This window comes from Cuculus canorus, chromosome 4 (assembly GCF_017976375.1).
Source record: "Cuculus canorus isolate bCucCan1 chromosome 4, bCucCan1.pri, whole genome shotgun sequence".
Taxonomy (NCBI): domain Eukaryota; kingdom Metazoa; phylum Chordata; class Aves; order Cuculiformes; family Cuculidae; genus Cuculus; species Cuculus canorus.
Window position 1 is genome coordinate 28,013,464 of NC_071404.1, and position 21,864 is coordinate 28,035,327.

At 41.4% G+C, this 21,864-nt stretch overlaps 1 protein-coding gene across 5 annotated transcripts in view; it reads left to right on the forward strand.

The window, feature by feature from the left end:
* The first annotated feature begins 634 nt into the window (after nucleotides 1-634).
* Nucleotides 635-21,864, forward strand: part of GABRB1 (gamma-aminobutyric acid type A receptor subunit beta1) — a 118,922-nt gene continuing 97,692 nt past the window's right edge. For 4 of the 5 annotated variants that reach the window (XM_054065050.1, XM_054065049.1, XM_054065052.1 and 1 more), the window contains exons 1-3: nucleotides 773-877; nucleotides 960-1,051; nucleotides 1,132-1,199. In XM_054065050.1, the coding sequence (XP_053921025.1) occupies nucleotides 798-877; nucleotides 960-1,051; nucleotides 1,132-1,199 (240 nt within the window). In that variant the 5' untranslated portion in view covers nucleotides 773-797. Of the gene's footprint in view, nucleotides 671-772; nucleotides 878-959; nucleotides 1,052-1,131; nucleotides 1,200-21,864 lie in introns of those variants that run through there. The other variant, XM_054065051.1, reaches the window with a different exon arrangement.

Here is a 21,864-nt window from a genome sequence, read left to right on the forward strand (position 1 = left end):
CCCCCCACTAGATCAGGCTGCCCAAGGCCCCATCCAACCCTGAACACCTCCAGGGATGGGGCAGCCACAGCTTCCCTGTGCAACCTGTGCCAGTGCCTCACCACTCTCATGGTGAAGAAATTCCTCCTTATGTCTAGTCTAAATCTGCCCCTCTCCCGTTTATACTCATTGTATGTAGTCAGAGTGCAATATTGCTCGTAGGGGTCGTTGATTTGTAGCATCTTTATAAGAAAAATCCCCTTCTAAGCAGAAAATCAATTACTTCAGTTGAAAAGCAGCAACTGAGGATGTGTTGCAACCTCCTGCAGATTCTGCAGCGGGTACCCTGCTGTACAGCTCCAGTGACAAACTTGCTCAAGAAGCAGCGCAGGGATGGATGGATCGTAGTTATGCCTTCACAGCTGAACAAAGCACTATTTGCACCAAAACGTGTCATTTCTTTTGCATTTGCCCTTTTCCTTTGACTCCACCACGCACACCGGAACCCGCCCGCGTGAGTGCTCACAGAGAAGTGTACCCTCCACGATTCTTTTCTCTTGACGAGAAGTTTGCGCCGCGTGGGTGGCGGCCCCTCCCTCACTGAGCCGGAGCCTCTCCACCCCTCCACTCCCTATGGCTGCCGCTGCCCGTGTGGCTGCGCTGGGCTCGGGGCGGCTGGGGCGGACTCGAGGTGTGCCCCGGGTGGGGTCCGCGGCGCCCCGCTCCGCGCATGCGCCGCTCTGTGGGGCAGCGTTACTCCGCTCCCCACCAAGTTGCCAGTCGGCGGCTCTTCCCTCGCGCGGCGGCGGAGGGGCGGGATGGGGGGGGCGGCGGCGCTCAGGCGGGACGGCCCGTGGGCGCTGTCCTTGGTGCTGGCCGCGGCGTGCGCGGCGCGCAGGTGAGGGCCGCCGGGCGGCAGGGGCAGGCGGGCGCGGGGCCGCCCGGGAGCTTCCCTGACCCGCCTGTGCTCCTTCCCGCAGCGCCGACGGGCCCAGCAACATGTCTTACGTGAAGGACACGGTGGACGGGCTGCTGCAGGGCTACGACATCCGCCTCCGACCCGACTTCGGAGGTGAGCCGGTGCCCCGCTGCCCCGGCTCCCCGGGCGCCCCCCTCCCAGCCGATTAACGCGGCCTCCCGCTCCCCCCGCAGGTCCGCCCGTGGATGTGGGCATGCGGATAGAGATCGCCAGCATCGACGTGGTCTCGGAGGTCAACATGGTGAGTAGCCCCGCGGGGTGAGTGGCCGGGGCGCTGCAGCTGCCCCCGCGCCCCCGCCACAGCTCCGCGGCCCCACCTGCTGCACCGGTCCCGCGGGGACGGGCTGGAACCTGCCGGGAGCTCGGCTGCTGGGGAACGCTGCCCCCCCAGCGGCAGCCGAACAGCCGAGCTCCCCGCCGTTGCTAGGAAAAGTTATTGGCACTGTTGAGGTAGCGTTTGCACGCCTCAAGTGGCACTGCAGAACTGCTCTCTGCCTTAGTCGAAATACCGGCTGCAGGGTTGAAGTTCTGTGTTCTGCTTCACTACTTTGCCGTGGTGTAGTCAACAGCTGTCTTCGGAAAGCCTGGCGTTTCTGGAGATGTAGCAGCTGATGGACGGGTGTGTGTTTTTTCATGGTAAATGATTTAAAAGAGTTAGACGCTTCACTTTGCAAGCTAGTGGTGTTCAGTAAAAGGCACAGGGAAGAAGGAGCTCCTAGAAAACACTCTCTTTCTTAGAAAAGGAAAAAAAACTCACAACTTTTCACATTAAATACATAAGGACATTGCCTATCCAGCTATCAAAATAGCATCTAAGTCTCCTAGTTGCAGGTGTGAGACATACCGCATTTGATTTCAGTTCTCTTGCTGGAAAGAATGCAAATACACATGCAGGCTTAAAGAGCAAAAAAATGTGTCTATGTAGTAGTTGCCTCATTTGACAGCCTTTTCCTAGAAGAAAACAGAAAACCAGTTACAAGTTTGAATATTTTACGAAATCATGTGGGATTGGTATGCACCATAGACATTTTGTTCTCACTTTTCTTATGTTTGGTCTCATATGAAAATCTAAAATAATTTCTTCCCATAGGGGAACATTTATTTAGGTAAAGAAGCAGTTTATTTCACTCCAAAAATGGTGATACTTGCCCATCCAATGTAATTTACCAGAGTGGGGATTTTTTCCTTTGTATATTAGTTAATAGTTTTCATTAGGGCAACCTCTTCAGAGACTGTTTTCATTTTCACATTCAGGTTTTTCTGTGGTTTGTTATGTATATACAGTTCTTGTTTACACAATTCCTCTCTGTGTGTAACTGTTAGATTTGTGTATGAATATGCTGGGCAGAATGGGGTAGAAAGGAGGTTGTTCACATTGCCTGTAACATTTTGAAGTTTCAGCTCCAGAAATTCCTGTTTCTCTATTGTACTTTCAGGGAGGAACATGGTAAGGACTGTGCAGATGAGGCAGAGAAAACAGAACATAGACCTTTTCAAAATAGTCAACAAATCTACTCCAACTCCAAACCAATTCTACCACTCTGTAACAGGATCGCTGCATTTATAAAGTGATACAGTCTGGGGAAGCCAAACACAGAAAATGCCATCACCAAAACACCTGCTCTGAAAGGTCCAGAACTTATCTTGAAAAGTCTCAACACCTGAAATAATGCTAATTTGGAGGGGAGTGAATGTGACGGTTTCCAGTGGCGATGTCACAGAGCATTAATTGCATTGCACCAGCTCACAGGACTTCTGCTTAGCTTTGCTAGATCCAGCATGCAACTTCCTCCTCCATTCCAACACTTGCATAGCCGCTGGGAAGCTATAATTTGAACTCTGTTTTTTAATCAAAGCAACTTACATGCTAGCTGGATTCTTTGACTAATCTCCATGTGCTAGGGGGGCAACTCAACTAACACTGGTCAAAAAAGTAAGATGATTTCATTTCATAAAATGCCACATCTTTCACAGTGGAAGGAAATAAACATTCCCAGATACAGCTAGTAGCCCATCTCTTAAGGTAAAACATGGAAAAACGTCTATTCTGAATCGGTCTGGAAGGGGCTTTCCCATATCAATAGTGCTTACCCGTACATACCCATGTCTAGAGTGTTCTTTGTTGCAAGGTCTTTATTGGTTGCTGGAGACTGTTATATAGTCTTTTGGACAAAGATCAATGATTTCATCCATCATTTCAGAAGTGAGGGGATTGATAGTTTAAGAAAAAAAATTCTGCCTAGTAAAATAAAGCTTTATTCTAGTCCTTTTTCTGAGCATCAAAGCCTTGAAATGGTTACCAAGTTACAGAGTTACAGCAACCTGTGAATCATTTACCTTCTTTCCTTTTAAACTGTTGTCTTGTAGATTATTTTTTACTTTGTTTAGTAAGAGCTGCCATTCTGTGGCGTCAGAGCCAGAAATGTTTACCACAAGATGCTAATTTAGCTTCTGTTGTCTAGAGAGCAGTTTTGTTGCTAAAGAAAACCAGTAACATTAGCGGAGAGAGCAATACCATCATCATGTGAGCTGCTCCTGGCAAGAAAGTCTGGTTAGACTCCACTAGAGCCTTGTTCAGTCACTCTCACCCTAGCAGTACTGGAGGGAGCTGTCTCATCCCTTAACTCACCTCAGGCACTTGAAACCTTATTTCCAGAATGACAGACAGCTATTCCAAATCCCGGAAACCGACAGGTAGGGTTACATTTTCTATTCTGATCTCAGTGCTTAAATAAGAGTAAAGACATATATATATATATGTTATGAAAGATGTGTACCCCTTTTATGCATTAGCAAGAATTTGTCCTGGCTGAAGGTCTGTCTGCCAAGTCAAAAGGCTCATCTATATGTCCAAGTAAATCCAGTCCTCAGGTAAAAAGTTGAAATATAGACAACAGAACCAGTGTGAGTACTGTGAACACCATCAGTCATAACTGTCTGCTCAAGCAGCTTGTCTAGTTGTAGTGGCTTCTTCAAATATACTAAATTACTGTGAAATACTTTACTCAGTTAATGAATCAAAACTTGCACAGCCTTGAAGTAAAGCTTTCTGTTATTTCCCCTGGGTACTCAGTCTTCATCTGTTCAGCTCTTTAAATTGCATTGTTTTGTAGCTGCTTGGTAGCTCAATAATACTGCCGTGAACTGCCATGGCAACTTTTACAGCAGGATTAGCAGAAGCAATCATTCTCATGACTCTCCCATTTGGCATCAGCTATGTTGTCATATATTGATTTTTGTAGATAATAAGCTGATGAGCTTGTCATTCATTGAACAAGCAGAAGTAGCATGTAAAAGTCCTAATGACCATTGCCCAGTTCTAACTGTACTTTTTCCTTAATATACCATGAGATAAGCTTTAAGCTGTTTCCATCAGATCATCACATCCTTGCTACAGTGACTGCAAGTGTTCCCTTCCAAAGGTACAAGATAACCCTTTGCTTTGTTTCAGTTATTGACTGTTCAGCTAACTTTCGTCCATGACTGCCTTCCTTTAGAAGTATATAAGACATTTGCTTGAATAGAAAGAGTTCATTAAGAACCACGCTATAACTAATCCATTAAGCTGCTGTGACATGAAGTGCCTGGTTTACTCTGATACCTTTACATGGTTAACACAAGGTGCTGCTTGTACATCAAGAACAAATGTGGACAGCATGATTCATGGTAACTACCTTCAAGCTTCAGGGCAAGCAAACAAGTAGCATATTGCTATATCTACTAGGAACAATCCAGGAGTAGCAGGACTCAATTCACGTGTGGTACATGACATAATTTTCTCAAAAATTATGCTACAGAGCATGTGGTCAAACATTTATAACAGGGACAGGATGGCTGTATATGTTCTAAAGTTTTCAAACCTAGTCCATGTGATAAAGAACCTTTTATAGAGCAGTTAAAAGAGACATCAAAAAGAAGGAAAGAAAAATAGCCCATTATTTTATATTGGGAACACTGTTTCTGACCTACCATACTGATTCTACACTGATGATAAATATTTGGTTTGCATGATAGCAGAACAAAGGTTTTGTGTCCCAGCAAAAACAGGGTAAAGAAAACATGGGAGGAATGAATAATACTTTAGATTCTGTACACTCAGAGTCACTTTTACTCAAGGCTCTTACATTTATCTGATAACCCAAACATCTCTGCAAATCTTGCAAAGAAACAGGAACTCATCTGTTGCCTACTGCTTAAAAGTCATTGCCTGGTTTCTTTTGTATCCTTTTGGGAAAACTGATGATTAAATAAGCTGGCTGCGTATTTTTTTTTCCCCCAACGATTTTGCATTACACTACCCTGTCATATTCCATTCCAATCCTTCTAGCCTGTGTGATTATGCACAAGAAATTGGACATAGAGACAGCCATTATCTTCTGGTTTGTCTTTGACACCATGGCTTATGCTGAATGATGAAGTCGTGTTTGCAGCACAAAGTAGACCTGCATGTCCTGTTTGATCCCTCACTCTGTCATGAGTGCAGATGATCGTTGATTTGGAGGGTCAAGTGTCTCCCACAGTACTAAAGCTCTGCTGCATATGTCATCAGACAACCTTTTCCTGGGAGCAGTATAGTATTTGTCTTTTTTTTTTTTTTCTTGCTTTAGGGCTGTTTAGGGCTGCTGCTGAAACATTAACTTGCATTAGAAACTGAATCCAAGAAAAATGCATTTCCTGATGTACCTCTGTCTGAAGGCTCTCTATATTATTCAGAGCATCTTATTTTTTTCTGTTTGAGTAGTGAGCAGTTCTTCAGGTGTGGAAAAATAAAGAACAAACTTGTGTTCTCCCTGTACATGATCTCTAGAAAGAATCTTCTTGGTCTCTAGAGTGTGTCTTCTGGGATACTTCATGCTTTTTCTGTTTGAACACACACAGAGTCATTTACCATACAACAGGTTTGATGCATTTTGCATTTTTGGGGATCTGCACGTTTGTTGTTTATCACCAGTCTAGCTGTTCAATTTCCTTCAAAAAATTACAGAAGTCAACAGAATGTGTTCCAGACAGTCTGAGCATCAGAACCAAGCTAAATGAATAAACAGTCTTTGTCTGAGCAAATATCACTATGCTGGTTGAGACAGATGATTAGAGTTCTCTTCAGTTGTGTAAACAGCAGTAAAGAAGGACATCTGTGTCCAGAGCTGCACAGCCAGTAGTCTGAGGGAACTGATCATCTTTACTTAGGACTCACTAGACCATATCTAGGTACTGTATCCAGTTTTGGGCTACCTCCATTCCTCCCCCCTGCCCCGACAATGCAAGAAAGATGTTGAACAGAAGCAAGTTCCATGGAGAGCCACCAAGCTGATCATGTCTGGAGCACTTGCTCTGTGAGGAGAAGCTCTGGGAGAAGGAATTGTTCGGCCTACAAAGAGATGGCCTTAGCTTCCCAGGACCTGTGAAAAGATTAAGGAGAAAATGGAACGAGGCTCTGGTGACTATTGTGAGTACCCATGTAGGAAACAAACTCTATACTAGGGAACCAAATTGGCAATATGAACATCATCTCTTACCCCTTTGCATTATGGCAGCCAAGTATCATTTTTCTAACCTCAAGTCTGGTTCCTAGAGGACTAAAAAGTCAAACTCCTTCAGCTCAGCCAGTGAGGCAACAGAATTGATCAGGGCAGTCACAGTGATATTAAATAGTTCTTGGTCTAAATATATTGGCCTGAAAATGTTCATACAGATTATACTGATTTTTTTTAAAAAGACATGAAACTCGATAATTATTAATGAAAATTTGCTTAACTTTAATGCAGAAGAAGAAAGAAGTACTTTTCTGTTACATAGCAACTCTCTGGAAGAGCGTGAAGGACAGGCAAAAGCATTTGAAATGAATATTAATAAGAATGTTCAGCAACTGATTTTATTTTTTTTCCAGCAAATATGGAAAAAATAATCAAGTAATAATACATAAAGGTCGGATCATTTCATCAATGCCTATTCCAAACAGGAATAATTATATTAAAGTGTGAAACATGGAATGAATGCAGAAATAGGCAGCTTGAGGTTAAACAACTGAGTCATTGTAATTGGATGTTTTATTGGGTTATTTTTCAATTGACTACATGAATAAGCGGTTCTTGAACAAAATTGACAAGAAGGCAAGGATAAAAGAATAACTTAAATGTTGTTTCATATGATCCAAAAAGTGGATATAACTTAATTTTCCAGAAGTTCAGGTAGCCTGAGATCAGCTTCAGGGTTGACATATGTTGTCTTCCAAATTTTATTTTTAGCCTGATGGGCATAATATTTCTCTGATTTCAAGGTTTAAATAAACCAGTTATGAAAACCATTGACTGCAGGTTCTTCCAGGAACCTGAAAGATGTTTGTTTACTTATGTGTGTGTAAGACAGGGAGAGTGCTTAATTAGAATCATAGAATGGTGCAGGTTGGAAGAAACCTTAATGATCATCTAGCTCCATCCCCCCTGCCACAGGCAGGGACACCTCCCAACTAGACCAGGCTGCTCAAGGCCCCATCCAGCCTGGCCTTGAACACTTCCAGGGAGGGGGCATGTTCAAGATTCCATTAGAAGCTTGCATTTTCATTTTCCCCAACTGCATTGCCTTTTTACTTCTAATTCTGGAAAGGAGAGAGTATCAGAACCTTCTAAACTAACCATGTTTTCTTCAGAAGGAGATTTAAGAGATACATACAAGTGTCTGCAAAACTTAGGGATTTTTTTTTTCTTAAAATCAGCTTTACTTTTTACTCTACTACCTCAAAAGTATCCCTTTACTCCTCTAGGCTGTATTCATAAATTCTCTACAAAATGCAGTTCAGTACAGAGTTGCAGCTGAAGCTGCACAACCATGAGAGGGAACAGTCACACCACCAGTTTGTCTAGTGATGGGAAAAGATCCCAGCTTCAGGGGAGGAACAGTACTAAGCTCCAAAGTCAGCCCCAGAAAGCTGTTCCTGTTCACAGGATGCCAAGTACTCTGAGACAACAGCTGAAACTGTTAAATCAAATCAAGAGATTACCATCATTCAGAAGTATCCCCAGCTGATGTGTTTTCTTAATCACTGCTTTCCAAACAGCAGCTGCCTGGAAAAGTTCTTTGGGGTGTCTCATCTCCCGTTCATCTAAGTGTGCTGTATTTTAAAGCATCAGTAATGCCTGGAAAATGCAACTATAAGGGATTCTAGCAGGTGATGAAAGAGTCTGAGATTGCTACCAGAAGATTTTATACTTAAATGCTCTTTGAGACTCCATTTTTTTCTTCTAGAAAAAGAATTCAGTTTCTCAAGGCATGCACTTCCCTTGCTTCCTGCACATACAATACTGCCTGTAACAGGCAGTGCTCCAAAAAGCATATTAAAATATTTCCACACCAAAGAATAACACTCTGCAAATATATTCACAGGGAAGTCAGTAGTAGCAGTCATTGAATAATCTAGCAGAATAATACCAGATAATGCAATTCTTTCTTTAAATAACAGCTTTATATGAAGTTTTAAATGGGCTGGAGAAGGTAGATCAGATTTCTTGCCTATCAACTTTTACAGTGACCTTTCAAGATTAAAAGGGTGCTTTTGACCAAAGCAGTGTCACACTGAGGTTTGCTCCATCCTCTGCTTGGGCAAATCCTTAGTGGTTTCTGTTCACTATGAACAAAGGAAAGGTCATTTAAAAGATATGAAGGCAGCTTTTAGAAAGCTGCATTATCAAATAGAGATACACTCTATAGCAAGATTAAGTTGTAAGGTTTTAAATGCTCACAAAAGAGTGCGTACTTTCAAAGCAAAGATTAATGATTTCAGACTGACAAACTTAATTAAAGGTTGGGATAAACGTTCTCCGTTAAAACTCATCAGTCCATTTCGCTGAGGTGGAAGAATTTCAATCATGTCTTTTTTTAATTGCCTATTGAAAGAACAGAAGAGATAGCAAAGGTAAAACCGTTGAAACAGATACACAGCATCTAACTATTATTCAGGATCTTAATCATATTAAAAGAGGAGTGCAATTAATTCCATATTTTTTAACTTGAAGTGACTCTCAAGTGTAGCTGAAGTAACATGAGTAGCAGTCAGCTGCAGGTAGATATGCTTCTGTTTGTGTCTCTCAGGAACTTCTAGGCACTACTAATTCTCATAGGGAACTGCGGGCTCTTGTTCCATCCAAGGAGATTAAATGCTGGTAGTCCCACTTTCAATGAGTATGCTTATGGATAAAATTTCTTAGACCAGAAAATTTAAGTGCATGTTAACTTTACCAGCTCAGCAGTTTACTCAGCAGCATGCAGGAGCACTCCAGCTCTCCGGCTTACGTCAGTTTTAAACTTTTGTTTCTTTACAGTTCTCTTTGTCATTGCTCTTCAGCATGAGAGAATAACCAAGCCTGGAATAACACCCTCCCACCCTGTGTTCTTCCCTGAAGATTAATCCTTTCTTTAACTGATTGTTTTGCAAACCATTCACTCGTCAAAACAGTACACTGGTCAAGGAGAGAAATGGATGGGATTCAGAGGCTTAATTCATATGTTACATTTCACAGGCCGTGCAGCTTTGTCACTGGCTTCCCCGTGCAGAAAATGGAACATGGGATTAACAGCCACCTGTAAATTCTGGGTTTATTTTATCCACTGCTCCAGAACCAGCTTTGGGGGGAAGTACTGTGCAAAACATCGATAACATTCTGGGAATCAAATCTGCAATGACAGACTTCACAGCTTGTTAAATGCCCCATGGATTCCTAAACTAGTAGGGAGCAAATACAGTGTCATTGTGGTGTCAATTGGAAATGAATCCTGAATGAGATCTTTTTAGTTCCCACTGTCAAGGGAAATGAGTTTGTTTTCCAGAAGCACACGGAGGGTATGAATTTCTGAAATCTTTAGGAATATTTATATTCCAGATAACACATTCTTTCCTTTTAATTATTCCTAGTAGAAACACAAGATTAAGCACAGAGCAGATGGCAGGATGGAGTGGCATGTTTCAGGGAAGTATAAACACAAACATAACAAAGTAGTGACCATTCAGTTTGCAGCATTCACAGTGACTCTTCTCACCAGTAATGTTCTATCAGAGAAAGGTGCTCTTCGAGTAGATTTTTGCACTCAATCAATTCAGTGAGTCAATTTCAAATATGAAGTTAAATTTCTTCATTGTTCTGCAGTGTTTCACCCCAATGGACATTTCATCATGACAATACTGCAAATATACCGTAACACAGATCTTCCACTGTTTTTCGCTTCCTGGTACCCTAAAATCCTAAATGCAGTTTACACTGTTGCCCTTTAGATAGCACCGGGGAAGTACCACTGCCAGGGACAAAGTAGGGAAATATGGCCCATGTGCAACCACTGTCCTTCTCTAGGTTTGGTCTCCTCAGTCTCTTACTGGAACAGGGATGCTCCTAGAAGAGAAGTAGGCAAGAGGTGACACAGATAGCATGAGTCAAGACTCTTCTCATGAATAATATGATACCGCACTTCCACTGTTCATCTCTGGACATTTTGCGGTGTGATGGGCATAAAGTACTGATACACTGCCTACTAAGAAACATCGTGGATTTTAATTTTTTTATTTTCCTTTATTTTTGTGCCTTCAGAGTACCTGTAGGCACTCCAGTTAGTCAAAGAAAAGACATCAATTCATACTGTAAGTTACTTTTTGAGGGTGTCCTCGTTTCAGCTGGAATAGAGTCAATTTTCTTTTCAGTAGCTGCACTTCTCAGCAGCTACAGCGTTTTGGTTTAGTGTGGGAAGAATGTTGATAACACATATTGAGTTTAGTAGTTTTTATGCTCAGCTGGGATAGAATTAACTTTCTTCTCAGCAGTTGCTGTTTCTCTAGATTTTGGGTTGAGAAGGATGCTGAAAAATACTGGTGTTTGTAGCCTTCACTATAGAAATCAAGGTCTTTTTTCTCATGTTTTACAAGTAAGAAGGTGCATTAAGCTGGGAAGAGTGGAGCCAAGACAGCTGACTCAAACTTCCCAAAGTATTCTATGCAATAAATATCACACTTAGTATAAAGCAGGAAGTTTTGCCAGGATGGTCCTCTCCTTTTTTCCCTTGGCCCCTCTGCTCTTGGCAGTGTCCTGCTCTCAGCAGTCCCTTGCTCCTGGCACTTCCAATGTCCAGTGATCTCTGTGCTGGCTATAACCTCTGCATCTGCTGGAACAGCTGTGCTCACTGTGTCCACCAGTGGTTGGTCACTGCTGGGAGTGCACATTACGCAACTGCTATCTGTGACAGCTAAGTATTGTTTTGTATATTTCTTCATTATTATTATCATCATCATCATCATCTTTAATTTTAAAATTTTATTATTGTTCTATTAAAACTCTTTTTATTTCAACATGTGGGTCTTGTTTTCCGATGCTTCCCCTAAGTTGTGAGAAGGTGAGAAAGTGTCTGCCTATTGTTTAGCCGCCAACTACATGCTAAAATAGGACAAAGGGGTATTAATATTAATTCTTCAGCTTCTCATTAAGAGGGAGTGTAGCACTGGCAAAGAGCAGTCAGCAGCGTCTTCAGTGTCAAGTGTTTGCTGCTCACATCTGCAGAAGGCAAAAGCAATTAAAATGATGGGTCAACTCCTTCTCTCAGAGGGTAACACAGAACAAAGGACCATCAGGAACACTGCTCATTAAGTTGTCCAATTTAAAAGTTGTTTTTCTTTCTCAAAAGGAAAGATAAAATTGGCTTCAATTTTTAAATTGATTTACAAGTTACCTTATCTCTTGAGGAAATACTTCTGCTTGTATCTACACTTCTTTCACAGCAGGATAGCTATTAAGCTAGTATTCTATTGGAAACAAATACTTTCTTTAAAAAAAAGTAAGTTAAATATTAATAAGCAGATGATTCAGACATATATTATGCCAGCTACCTTATTACATGGGTTTATTGCAGGGCCTGATGGTTTCAATGACTTTTGCACAGATTATATTCAGAAATACAGGCAATAGTGGCGCTCCAGATCATAGAGAACAAGTGCATGAGGAGCTGCTGACAGGAACCTGTTGTTCCAGGGAGCAACACCAGCAATTGTCTCAACAGGAAATAGCTCAGCAGGTACCTCTCTGATCTCACTGCTACTCTGCAATGCCTATCAGGTCAAGCTGCTGTCGTGACAGATGGCTAATTCTTCTCACCGTATTTAAAACAGGAATAGTGTGGTTTGGATTAGTTTTTATAGGACTACATAGAACCTCTTACAATGCAGCTGGCTTTTTTCATAAGTTTCAGGTTTGCTCTGTTTCCAAGGATGTTTGTGGGGCTAAAAGGGAGCTTGAGCTAAAGCATGTAGGTATACATTCCTTAGTTGTTGTGAGGTTTTGTGTCATCCAAATGATTACAGTGATGGACAGTTCAGCACAGTATTGTGGAAAGCGATCAAAAATATGGAGCTGTGTAATTAAAACATTATGAATCCCATAAACTCACTAGGATGCATAATTTTGCACTTATTAGTCTAAGCAAATGGGAAGTCAGTATTCCAGTATTTTATGTGACTTCCAGGTACAGAAGTGATCACCATAACACTTTGAAATATTCAAAAACTCTGGAGCAGGAAGCTGGACAAACTTTAGGCAACAGTAAGCCAAACACAACTTGGAACCAATACACTTTGTTTGCAATACTTTAATTAGCTACTATTTAGCTATATCCATGTGCTTTTGAGACATCTTTTATAGAAATTCTGTAGAAGAAAAATATCTTTGAAAGACAGAGAGGGAGAAAGTTCTTTCCATTTATTAGCTGTACTTCCACTGAATATTGGCTCCAAAGGGCTCTTCCAGAGTACGTGGAGCATAGAGGTGCTCAGCCCACATTGTCCTTTGGTTAGGTTCCACTGAAATCGGTCAGGATGCTACTGAATCAAACCAACCTTACTCAAGTTGATTATACTTTCCTGCAGTAATTTTCAAAAAGCTTTATTTCTGTGCTAAAGCTTCTGAGAAGATGTCAATAGCAAAATGCAAACAAATGAAAATGAGCATGTGAGAAAGAAAAAAGAAGGCTGTTATCTTCCCGGGAATATATACTCTGTCATTTCAGAGTCCTGGCTTGCAGGCAATTTTGTTGTCCTTGCAGCTTTTTTTTACAATTTTCCTGCTGCGGTGTTCATCTGTCCTAACCTAACGTTTAATTGTTGGTATAAGAAGCTATCAGCCTTTCCAACAGTAATCTGAGATCTCAGTCTGCTTAGTCTACACTGAGCCACCTGCAGAGAAACAAAATTAATGTGAACAACTACCTATGCATCTTATTTTTTATTATTCACAGCCATAGCTACAATATCAGAATGACATACAAGCTTTAAAAGTCACAAGTCAGGATCTCTTCTGTTCTCTGTAGGTATAAGTGATCAATTACCTTTGATTTTATTTGTATATTTGTCTTTAAATTAAAAAAATCAAAATAGGTTTACAATAGGAGCTTTGAATCTTTTGCTGAAAATGGGGACGTATGTTTGTGTTAATACTTCTTCCTCCTGATGTTTGTGACAGTTATTGTAACAGCAGAACAAAGCTACGAGGAGAGGTCCGAATTCCAGATTAAACAGCAGTGATTCAGCTGGGTTGGGACAGGCTCAGAAGTTGTTTCACGGGTCAGTGCAGTAGCCTTAGATTTCTCTCTGTTCAACAGATCCGTGCCTACAGTGGTTACATATTGTTGCATTCTAGAAATAAAAACAGTCTCAAAGGAGAGATCCTAGGTCGAATTAAAGGGTCAATTTTTGTTCCTTACACAGATTTTATTTTCTGCATGACTGTGGACACACAACAATTTTTCTGGCCCTCAGTTATGGTTCCTGCGTTATAGGGATATTATGAGAATTCAGTGCATTGTATGAGCTAATGAAGAATATGTCCAATGTGAGCAGTAATTTCAACACAGCATCATGGCTTATGACCCATGTCCATTCCTACATCTCTACAACAGTATTCCTGCAGTACTGACAGGAATTTATTTTTTACTCACCTAGTGAAAAATCCCAAGACAGCATAAGATGCTGCATTGTAATTACATTTTCCTCAGTGGGATTACTGAATGACATATTATGATATATCAAGAGTCAACTGTGAATAACTTGAGTCAGCATGGTAGACTTTGCCCAATACAGTAGGTTTCCAGATGAACAGAGAGTGAATGTGAGGATAAAGAGAAGTTTCTGAATACCTCATAGCATCATGCATCCTCTGTCAGCATTAGCTTTCAAAACCCGCATGGTTCTGGGCTGGCTCGGGAAAACTTTTTGTATTCATTATTTATTTAGCTTACGTATTCTCTTTAATATTTGAGAACATATTGTTTGCAGAATGGCTCCACAGGAGAAGACAATACTGTTACTCATTTGTCAGAAGAATCAGGCATGTCAAAATACAAAACTTTTTCTTTCTGTTTACTCTTTGACGCCACTAGATGCCTATTTCTTGTAAGTAACAGAACAGGTAAGCAACATGCATGACTATTCTGTAAATAGGCTATTTTATCTCATTAAATTTCAGATCATTATTTGCCTAGTTTTTTGAGCGTGTCAACAACATGCAACAGCAGAGGGCTCTACCAATAATTAAAGAAGTGGGCAGATTTTCATATGTATCTCTCCATGGTTGTATTGTCTTTTACAAGAAAATGCAAGGGTGGTATTTGGGGAGGAAGAAACAATAGAGACTTGTACAAATACTAGGTTTTGTCTTGCGTATTTGCCAAGGCAGTTAGCATGAGCAGAAATTCCCTTCTGTGGGAAAGACTTTTCTTTTTCTTTAGGTATTTGCAGAAGAGTTTTAATGCACCCTAGTAAACCATAGCCTTCACGCAAAGTGTGAGGCTTGTGAGTGGAAAAAAAATCTTCCAAGACTTGCCATTTACATTTCTAGAATGAACATTTAGTTCATTGGATTCTCTGTCAATATCATGGCCTCTTCAAAAAAACACAAATGGTCCACAGAAACTCTGCATTGCAGTTTCAGCAGATTTGGCCTTTTGGCTTTATGCATAAGTTGTGTCTTACGCTGGGAGCGACACTTTTAAAGTCAGTTGCCTCAGAAGGGCAACCACATCCTGAGCTGCATTCAAAGAAGCATAGCCAGCAGGTTGAGGGAGATGATTCTGCCCCTCTATTCCTTTCTTGAGAGATCCCAGCTGGAGTATTGTGTCCAGTTCTGGAATCCTCAACATAAGAAGGATATGGAACTGTTAGAACGGGTCCAGAGGAGGGCTACAAAGATGATCAGAGAGCTGGAGCACCTCTGCTGTGAGTACAGGCTGAGAGAGTTGGGCTTGTTCAATCTGGAGAAGAGCAGGCTCAGAGGAGATCTTATAGTGACATTCCAGTACCTGAAGGGGGCCTACAGGAAAGCTGGAGAAGGGCAATTCATAAAGGCATGTGGGGATAGGACCAGAGGGAATGGGTACAAACTGGAGAGGGGCAGATTTAGACTAGACATTGGGAAGAATTTCTTCACCGTGAGAGTGGTGAGGCACTGGCACAGGTTGCCCAGGGAAGTTGTGGATGCCCCATGCCTGGAAGTGTTCAAGGCCAGGTTGGATGGGGCCTTGGGCAGCCTGATCTAGTGGGGTGTCCCTGCCCATGGCAGGGGGTTTGGAACTAGATGATCTTTAAGGTCCTTTCCAACCCTAACTGTACTATGATACTATGATACTATACTATACTATGATACTATGAAATTTAACTTCATTGTTCATATTTCAGAACAGACGGGTCAGAAGCAGTTTAGGTTGTCTGTACCAAGACCTGCAACAACAGACAAATATGCACCAAATTAAAGTATGAGGTCAGCTCACTAAGCAGAGATCAGCCTAATCCAGCAAGACAGACGTTGTCTTCCTAACTGAATGTTCATGGTGTAGACATCCAAGCCCAAGGTTTTTCACAGAAAATGGAGGTGCAGTACTGTTTCCCTTTCACTGGGCTGCCTACAGGTTTGAGCACTCATGCAAAACACTATTTCCCTGTTCTACAGTAAACAATTCCACACTTCTTTGAGGAATGGTCTGAACAAAGTCATCTTGGTGTAGAGCTAGGTTACATCTGTAGAAGCTGCTGCATGTTTTTGAGTAAGAAAACATGAGAGGAAGCATACCTGAGGTCCAGCCCTACCCCAGTAAATGCTTGATATTAAATACACAGTAATTTCAGCCAAAATGTTTGCCTGTGCAGTTCTAGTGAGAATTGTCTTTCCCCACAAGTTAAGCAGAAATCCAGCAAAGTTACAAAATAGGGGTGTATGAAAACATAATTAAAAAGTTCTTTCTTTGCCTCTGCACAGAACTAAGGCTGGGCTGAGGCTTCTTCCCCTATCCAGAAATCTGTGTAGGTCTGTGCAAGAACCTCTGTTACTAATTTTCAGTACGCAGCATTTACATGGCCACATTTTCAGCAGAGGTAAGAATAACAAAGAAGCTTAACAATAAAGATTTTTTTTTTTTTCAAGAGAAGTGATATGTTATTTCTCAGGAATCTCTACAGTGAAGCGTAAATTCCCCCTGGAAAGAGAAAAGAAGCCTGCTTATAAGAGTGTTTGGACAGCTGAAATCCCTCCGTACAAAATGTGCACAGACAGGCTTGGTTTTCAGATGACAAATATCTTAATATGAAGTCCCTTCTCAAACAAAACATGCTAGAATCTTAACAGCAATGCAGCTGTAGCTGAAGGATTGTAAGCAGGAATATGTCTGATGATAAATAATTTGTTACCTTCCTCCAGTCTTGTAGCAAATTCATAATCAAAACACACAGCATCTGCAGTTCTACCTGAAATGCACACTCACCAAATCTGCTTGAGCTGGCTGTACTGGGAATTACAGGCTCAGACACATACAGCGTCCTGCTACTTTGTGGCTGAGTGTCCTAAAAAGAAACAGTGGAAAGCAGGAAATCAGTAGCTCACACCAGGTCAGGATTCCTTAGGGACTGTGTCACTGAATGATTCCCATCTCCTGGTGCATTGTGTAGAAGCATAGTGGTTATTCCCTACTGGCTTGCAGTTCCCAGACAGGGAAGCTCAGGATAAAACAGACTTTTAAAAGCTACAGTCAGCAATGTGGTGAATGCACAAACAACATAAGCACTTACCTAAACTAAGCGAGTACTAGACACAGAAAATTTGTAAGTGTGAACACAGGAGGAAAATCCTGTAAGTCTTACTGCAGTGACCCCAGCTCTGCTGCAGTTTCAGGCTGTCTCTCCAGAACTGCTCATTCAAGTGCCCTCTTGAATGCACCTCTTGCAGTGCACCCCCTACTCTGTCCCTCTGCTTGCCAGTGCTGTTGCTGAAGGAAAAGGCTGCACAGGTAAAAGACTGCCTTGGTGAGCAGCACAGTGAGAGGGAGAGGCAGCTGGCCACCTTCTCCTCACCTTCCTCCATACAACAGGGCAAGGACTGGGCACAGAAGCTCGGTATCAGCAGGGGAAGCAGCAGCTTTAGATTTAACTGAATATATACACAGACACAAGCAGCACGAAAGGAAGCTCTCATTCAGTCTCTGGTTGCAGCCCGTGTAGGTAGATGGTACCTGTCAGAGCTGCACTCTTGTGGCTGTGAATCTGTATTTGACAAAACGAGTAAGCTACTTTATCTTCATCCACAAGGCAGTAGTATTTAACTGGTTTTGCACTGATGCAAAGCCTGCAGCCGACTCGATATATGGGCAGATGCAAAACAGCTCATGATGCATCTTCCATGTACTTTTCACAGCAGAAGGCTATAGATCTTGACACAGCATGCTTTGCCACAAGGAGAATCTGCTATTACTGAACATGTCCTCCATAATTAACAAGATGTGACTACACTGTGCTGAATCTATAAGGACTAACGAGCAGTTACATATCAAATACACTTAAATTTCCTGTGCATAAATTTCCCTAAAACCTACCCTTCTATCCCCAGAGGTCTTCCCACTCGCTGGTTTTGGCTGGTATAAGGGTTAGCCCTGAAGGAACAAGAAGACTGTACAAATACTCTCAAAGTCATCCTAGAAGAATTACTTCAATCTCCCAAAGAGAAGGTTGCAGGGGAGCTAAAGAGTCTGAACGGATCCTGCCATCTACGGTCCCAGGAAAGCAGCATCTCCCAGCAGGGTTAGGCTTGGTTTTAAAAAGAGAATTTGCTGCAGCTATTAATGATTTCAAACTCTTTTTTTTTTTTTTTTTTTTTTTAGTAAGCTCTTTTTCATTTTACTGCTACCTGACAGACCCCTTTCGGATTATTGAAGCGAAATTATGAAGGCCCAAGGCATAAAAAATAAACTGCTCACCTACTGTGAGCCTTGTTTGTGTTCTACCAAGGCGGAAATTTTCAGGCCAAAGCACACACCTCCAGATGTTAGGAATCTGCTAGAATTAGTAATCTAAGCTCATTTATACTGTCATCAGAGAAAGACATGTCTTCCCACCAGGTTATTGATAAATTCATCCACATTTTAAGATATGTGAGGTGTCTGTCAAAGTTGTGAAGAACAGTTCTTCTACCATAAATGAAATGACAGCTCACATAAAATAAACGGTGATTTAGTAAGGGGGAGGGGGGAAATATACCTGAGATAATGAGCAAGTGAAAGAAAATTAGGTGAAGAATAAACAACAAAATGTTTCAACAAGCCAGGGTAATTGAATCAGTCTCAAATGTTATGTGACATATTTCCTCACTCCCAGTTTATAGCAATGGGAGTGGCTGTAGCAAAGACTATGTGGAGATCCTCTCCAGTTCCATATGTATCATCTGGAATTGGTGTGACAGTAACACAGTGATGTGCATTTACACACCTACCTACAGGCAGAGTAGTCCCAGTTCTGTAAGAGTATAAAGCAATTAAACATCTTGGAAAGCAGGAGTGTTATATATCACAGCTAATTTCACACCTCATTGTGCACATCAATAAAGCATCACTAAAGCCATCTTTCTTGTGGAGTTTAAAGTGTGTTCACCTGAGTATAATTAAAATGGACAACATATGCTTTAAAAGGCTTGCTGAAAGAACACGAATGGAATAAAGAGGGGAAATCTGTGAATGAATTTCAAAGTTTTTTTCTCATGTGTGCTAACCCTAATTGTGTTAAGTGCTTGCACCGTCCATATAAAAGTGAATTAAATAATTGTTATTAGTGTTACTACAATGAGCACAGAATAATCATTACCAAGCAGATAACTTTCAATAGAGATCAGTCTGTTGTGGCATCATGGAGCCTACTTAGGATTTCAGTGGAGTGCTTTCTGAAAGGTACATATAGGGAAAAAGAAGAGGGCAGAACAATTTGTAAACACTGCACCCAAAATCCCCAGACCTTTTACCATTTTGAATAGTGCTGTTCATTATTAGCATCTTTATTATCTGTATCTCCTATTTATACCCATCCCTCACACCTCTTCTTACAACCCCAGCCTTGGTGTGCCCAGCCAGACTCAGTCCTGTGGTGGAAGGGGGAAATTCATTCCATAACTTCACGTCCCTGTGGCCTCATCACTGCATCCAGGGGACAAACAAAAGCACAGCGTGGCTTCTCCCTGCCCATGCACTTGACTTCTCAAGCATGGAAGCAGTCAAGGAAAGATAGAACAAATCCCACTCATTTCAGATGTTTATCATGGTTAATTTGTAGACTCTATTTGTGTAATTAAGTCATAGAAATACTAGTGTTAGGGGCACCTGGTGATGACAGACTTGCACTGAGGAGTCAAAAAGATACTGTTTTTCTCTGTGCGTTTCATAGAATCATAGAATAGTTTGGGTTGGAAGGGACCTTAAAGATGATCTTGTTCCAACCTCCGTGTGATAGGCAGGGACATCTCCCACTGGATCAGGCTGCCCAAGGCCCACCCAACCTAGCCTTGAACACCTCCAAGGATGGGGCATCCACAACTTCTGTGGGCAACATTTTCTAGTGCCTCACCACTCTCATCGTGACGAAATTCTTCCTTGCGTCTAGTCTAAATCTTCCCTTCTCCAGTTTATAGGCATTTCAGATTAAAATTACTTTCAGCTGAAGAAATATTCATCAATCAAGGGTTATGGGACTGAAATTTGAAGGAATGGTGGCAAGTTGAGAGACAACCATCAGAATACACCAGTTATAAAAAGGCAGAAGATATAAAACTTCCTGTAAAAACCAAAAGTGCTTATGTCAAGCAAACACAAAAATATAAAAAGAACTATATTAATAAAGTTACGATTTATAGGAAAAAATGCTGTACCTTACTGGTCTCTATACTTAAGTAAGTATTAGTGGTTCAAGTGGCAGCACTTCATTTTTTCTTGATAAATCTTCAGAACAGGTAGGTACGTCCTCCCTGTTACCAGGTACTTCATCATGGATTTTACTAGGACTAATATTATTCCAAGAGAGCAGCTTCCCCAAGATGATCAGGTGCTGTGATCTAACCTGCAGCTCAATTCACCTTGCCCAGCAACTAACTGGTGACCATAATTGTTTTATCTTGGCTCTAGCCTCTGTCTTCATGCGGAGCAACACCACGTGGTAGGTATGTAATGCTCTAAGCAAAATCTTATGGTAAACCAGGAACAATGAACTTAAAACAAATGGGTTCAACATTTGAAGGCTTCACCTGACAAGCAGTGGCTGCAACCCCCTGCTCAGGCTCCTAAAACACTTCCTTTCTCTACTATCATGGCTACTACCCCTCCACCTTTTCTTTTACCGTGCCTCTTTTTTTCCCCCTCTTGTGATGGCCCATCCTCACAGATAGCTTGGCAGCTCGCTTCATTTGCACACTGTCTGGCTGGCCAATATGCTGAACTGCACAGTGTGCATCTTAACCAGCTGGCTGCTTTCGTATGCCACATATTGTGCATAACATAGCATAAAAGATAAGATTTATTAAATGTTTAACTGGCAATCAAACATTAATCAATTAATAAAGCTCTGCTGCTTAGGGCTCTGTCCAGAATGAGTGCTTTACTCATGTTTCTTGCCAAGCACTTGATCTGAAGTCATTTTAATTGTTTGCCACTCTGAGCAAGTGAAAGGCAGGGGGGAAAGTACCAAAGAGAGACTACACCCATCTTCACATAGAGAAAAAAAAACATGTAGAAGACATTAATTAGGCAGTAAGTGGAACCTCTGACTCAAAGACTTTAAATCATGGGACTTGATATTTGGATAAAGCAAATAACTGATCCAAAAGAAAATTGTGTAGGAATCCAGCTTTTATTAAAGAGCATTTTTTTTTTTTCTCTTCAGTCACCATCGTCCTGGGTACGCAATTTAAAACAAGTGGTTGTGATGACAACTTACCACCTGCCATGGGCAGATTTAACAACTGTGTGTCATATTAAAGGGGGCTGTAGGAAGATTTTCACAGTTAGAGGAGGTAATAAGAGAAAGTAAAAATGTTGAGGGGTGAAGGGGAACTTTAAAAACAAAACTGCAGCTGAGGATGGCCCCGCAGCATGGGAATCAAGAAGCTGATTGGTATCATGGAGAGCACTCTGTGTTTCTTTAGGACACCATCCTTAAATGTTATTGTAAGCTTTTAGTACTGGAATGTTAGGAATTGGCATTAATAGCTATTTAGGTAATAGTAAAATAAAATAAATGTACTCCAAAAATGTGTTACCTTTCTTCCTGCCTCTTATCAAGTACTATCCTGATAATGAGATAATGCTGTTGCACATATTGACATAATACGAGAGAAGCCTAAGGAGGTCACACAGTCCATTTGTTTGGATGCTTCAAGGCAGGGTTTGTGGTGATATGCTATCTGTACCACACATTTGGCTAATATGTACTTAAAAACTTCCAGTGACATATTCCCTGTAGCATCCTGAAGCAACTGATGCAAAATGTATCCTAGTATTTGAAAGTTTTCCCTTTACTGACATCTACCTTGCTGCATTTTAAGCCCACCATGTCTTAACTACCAAATTCAGCAGTGGCCTTTCCTATATAT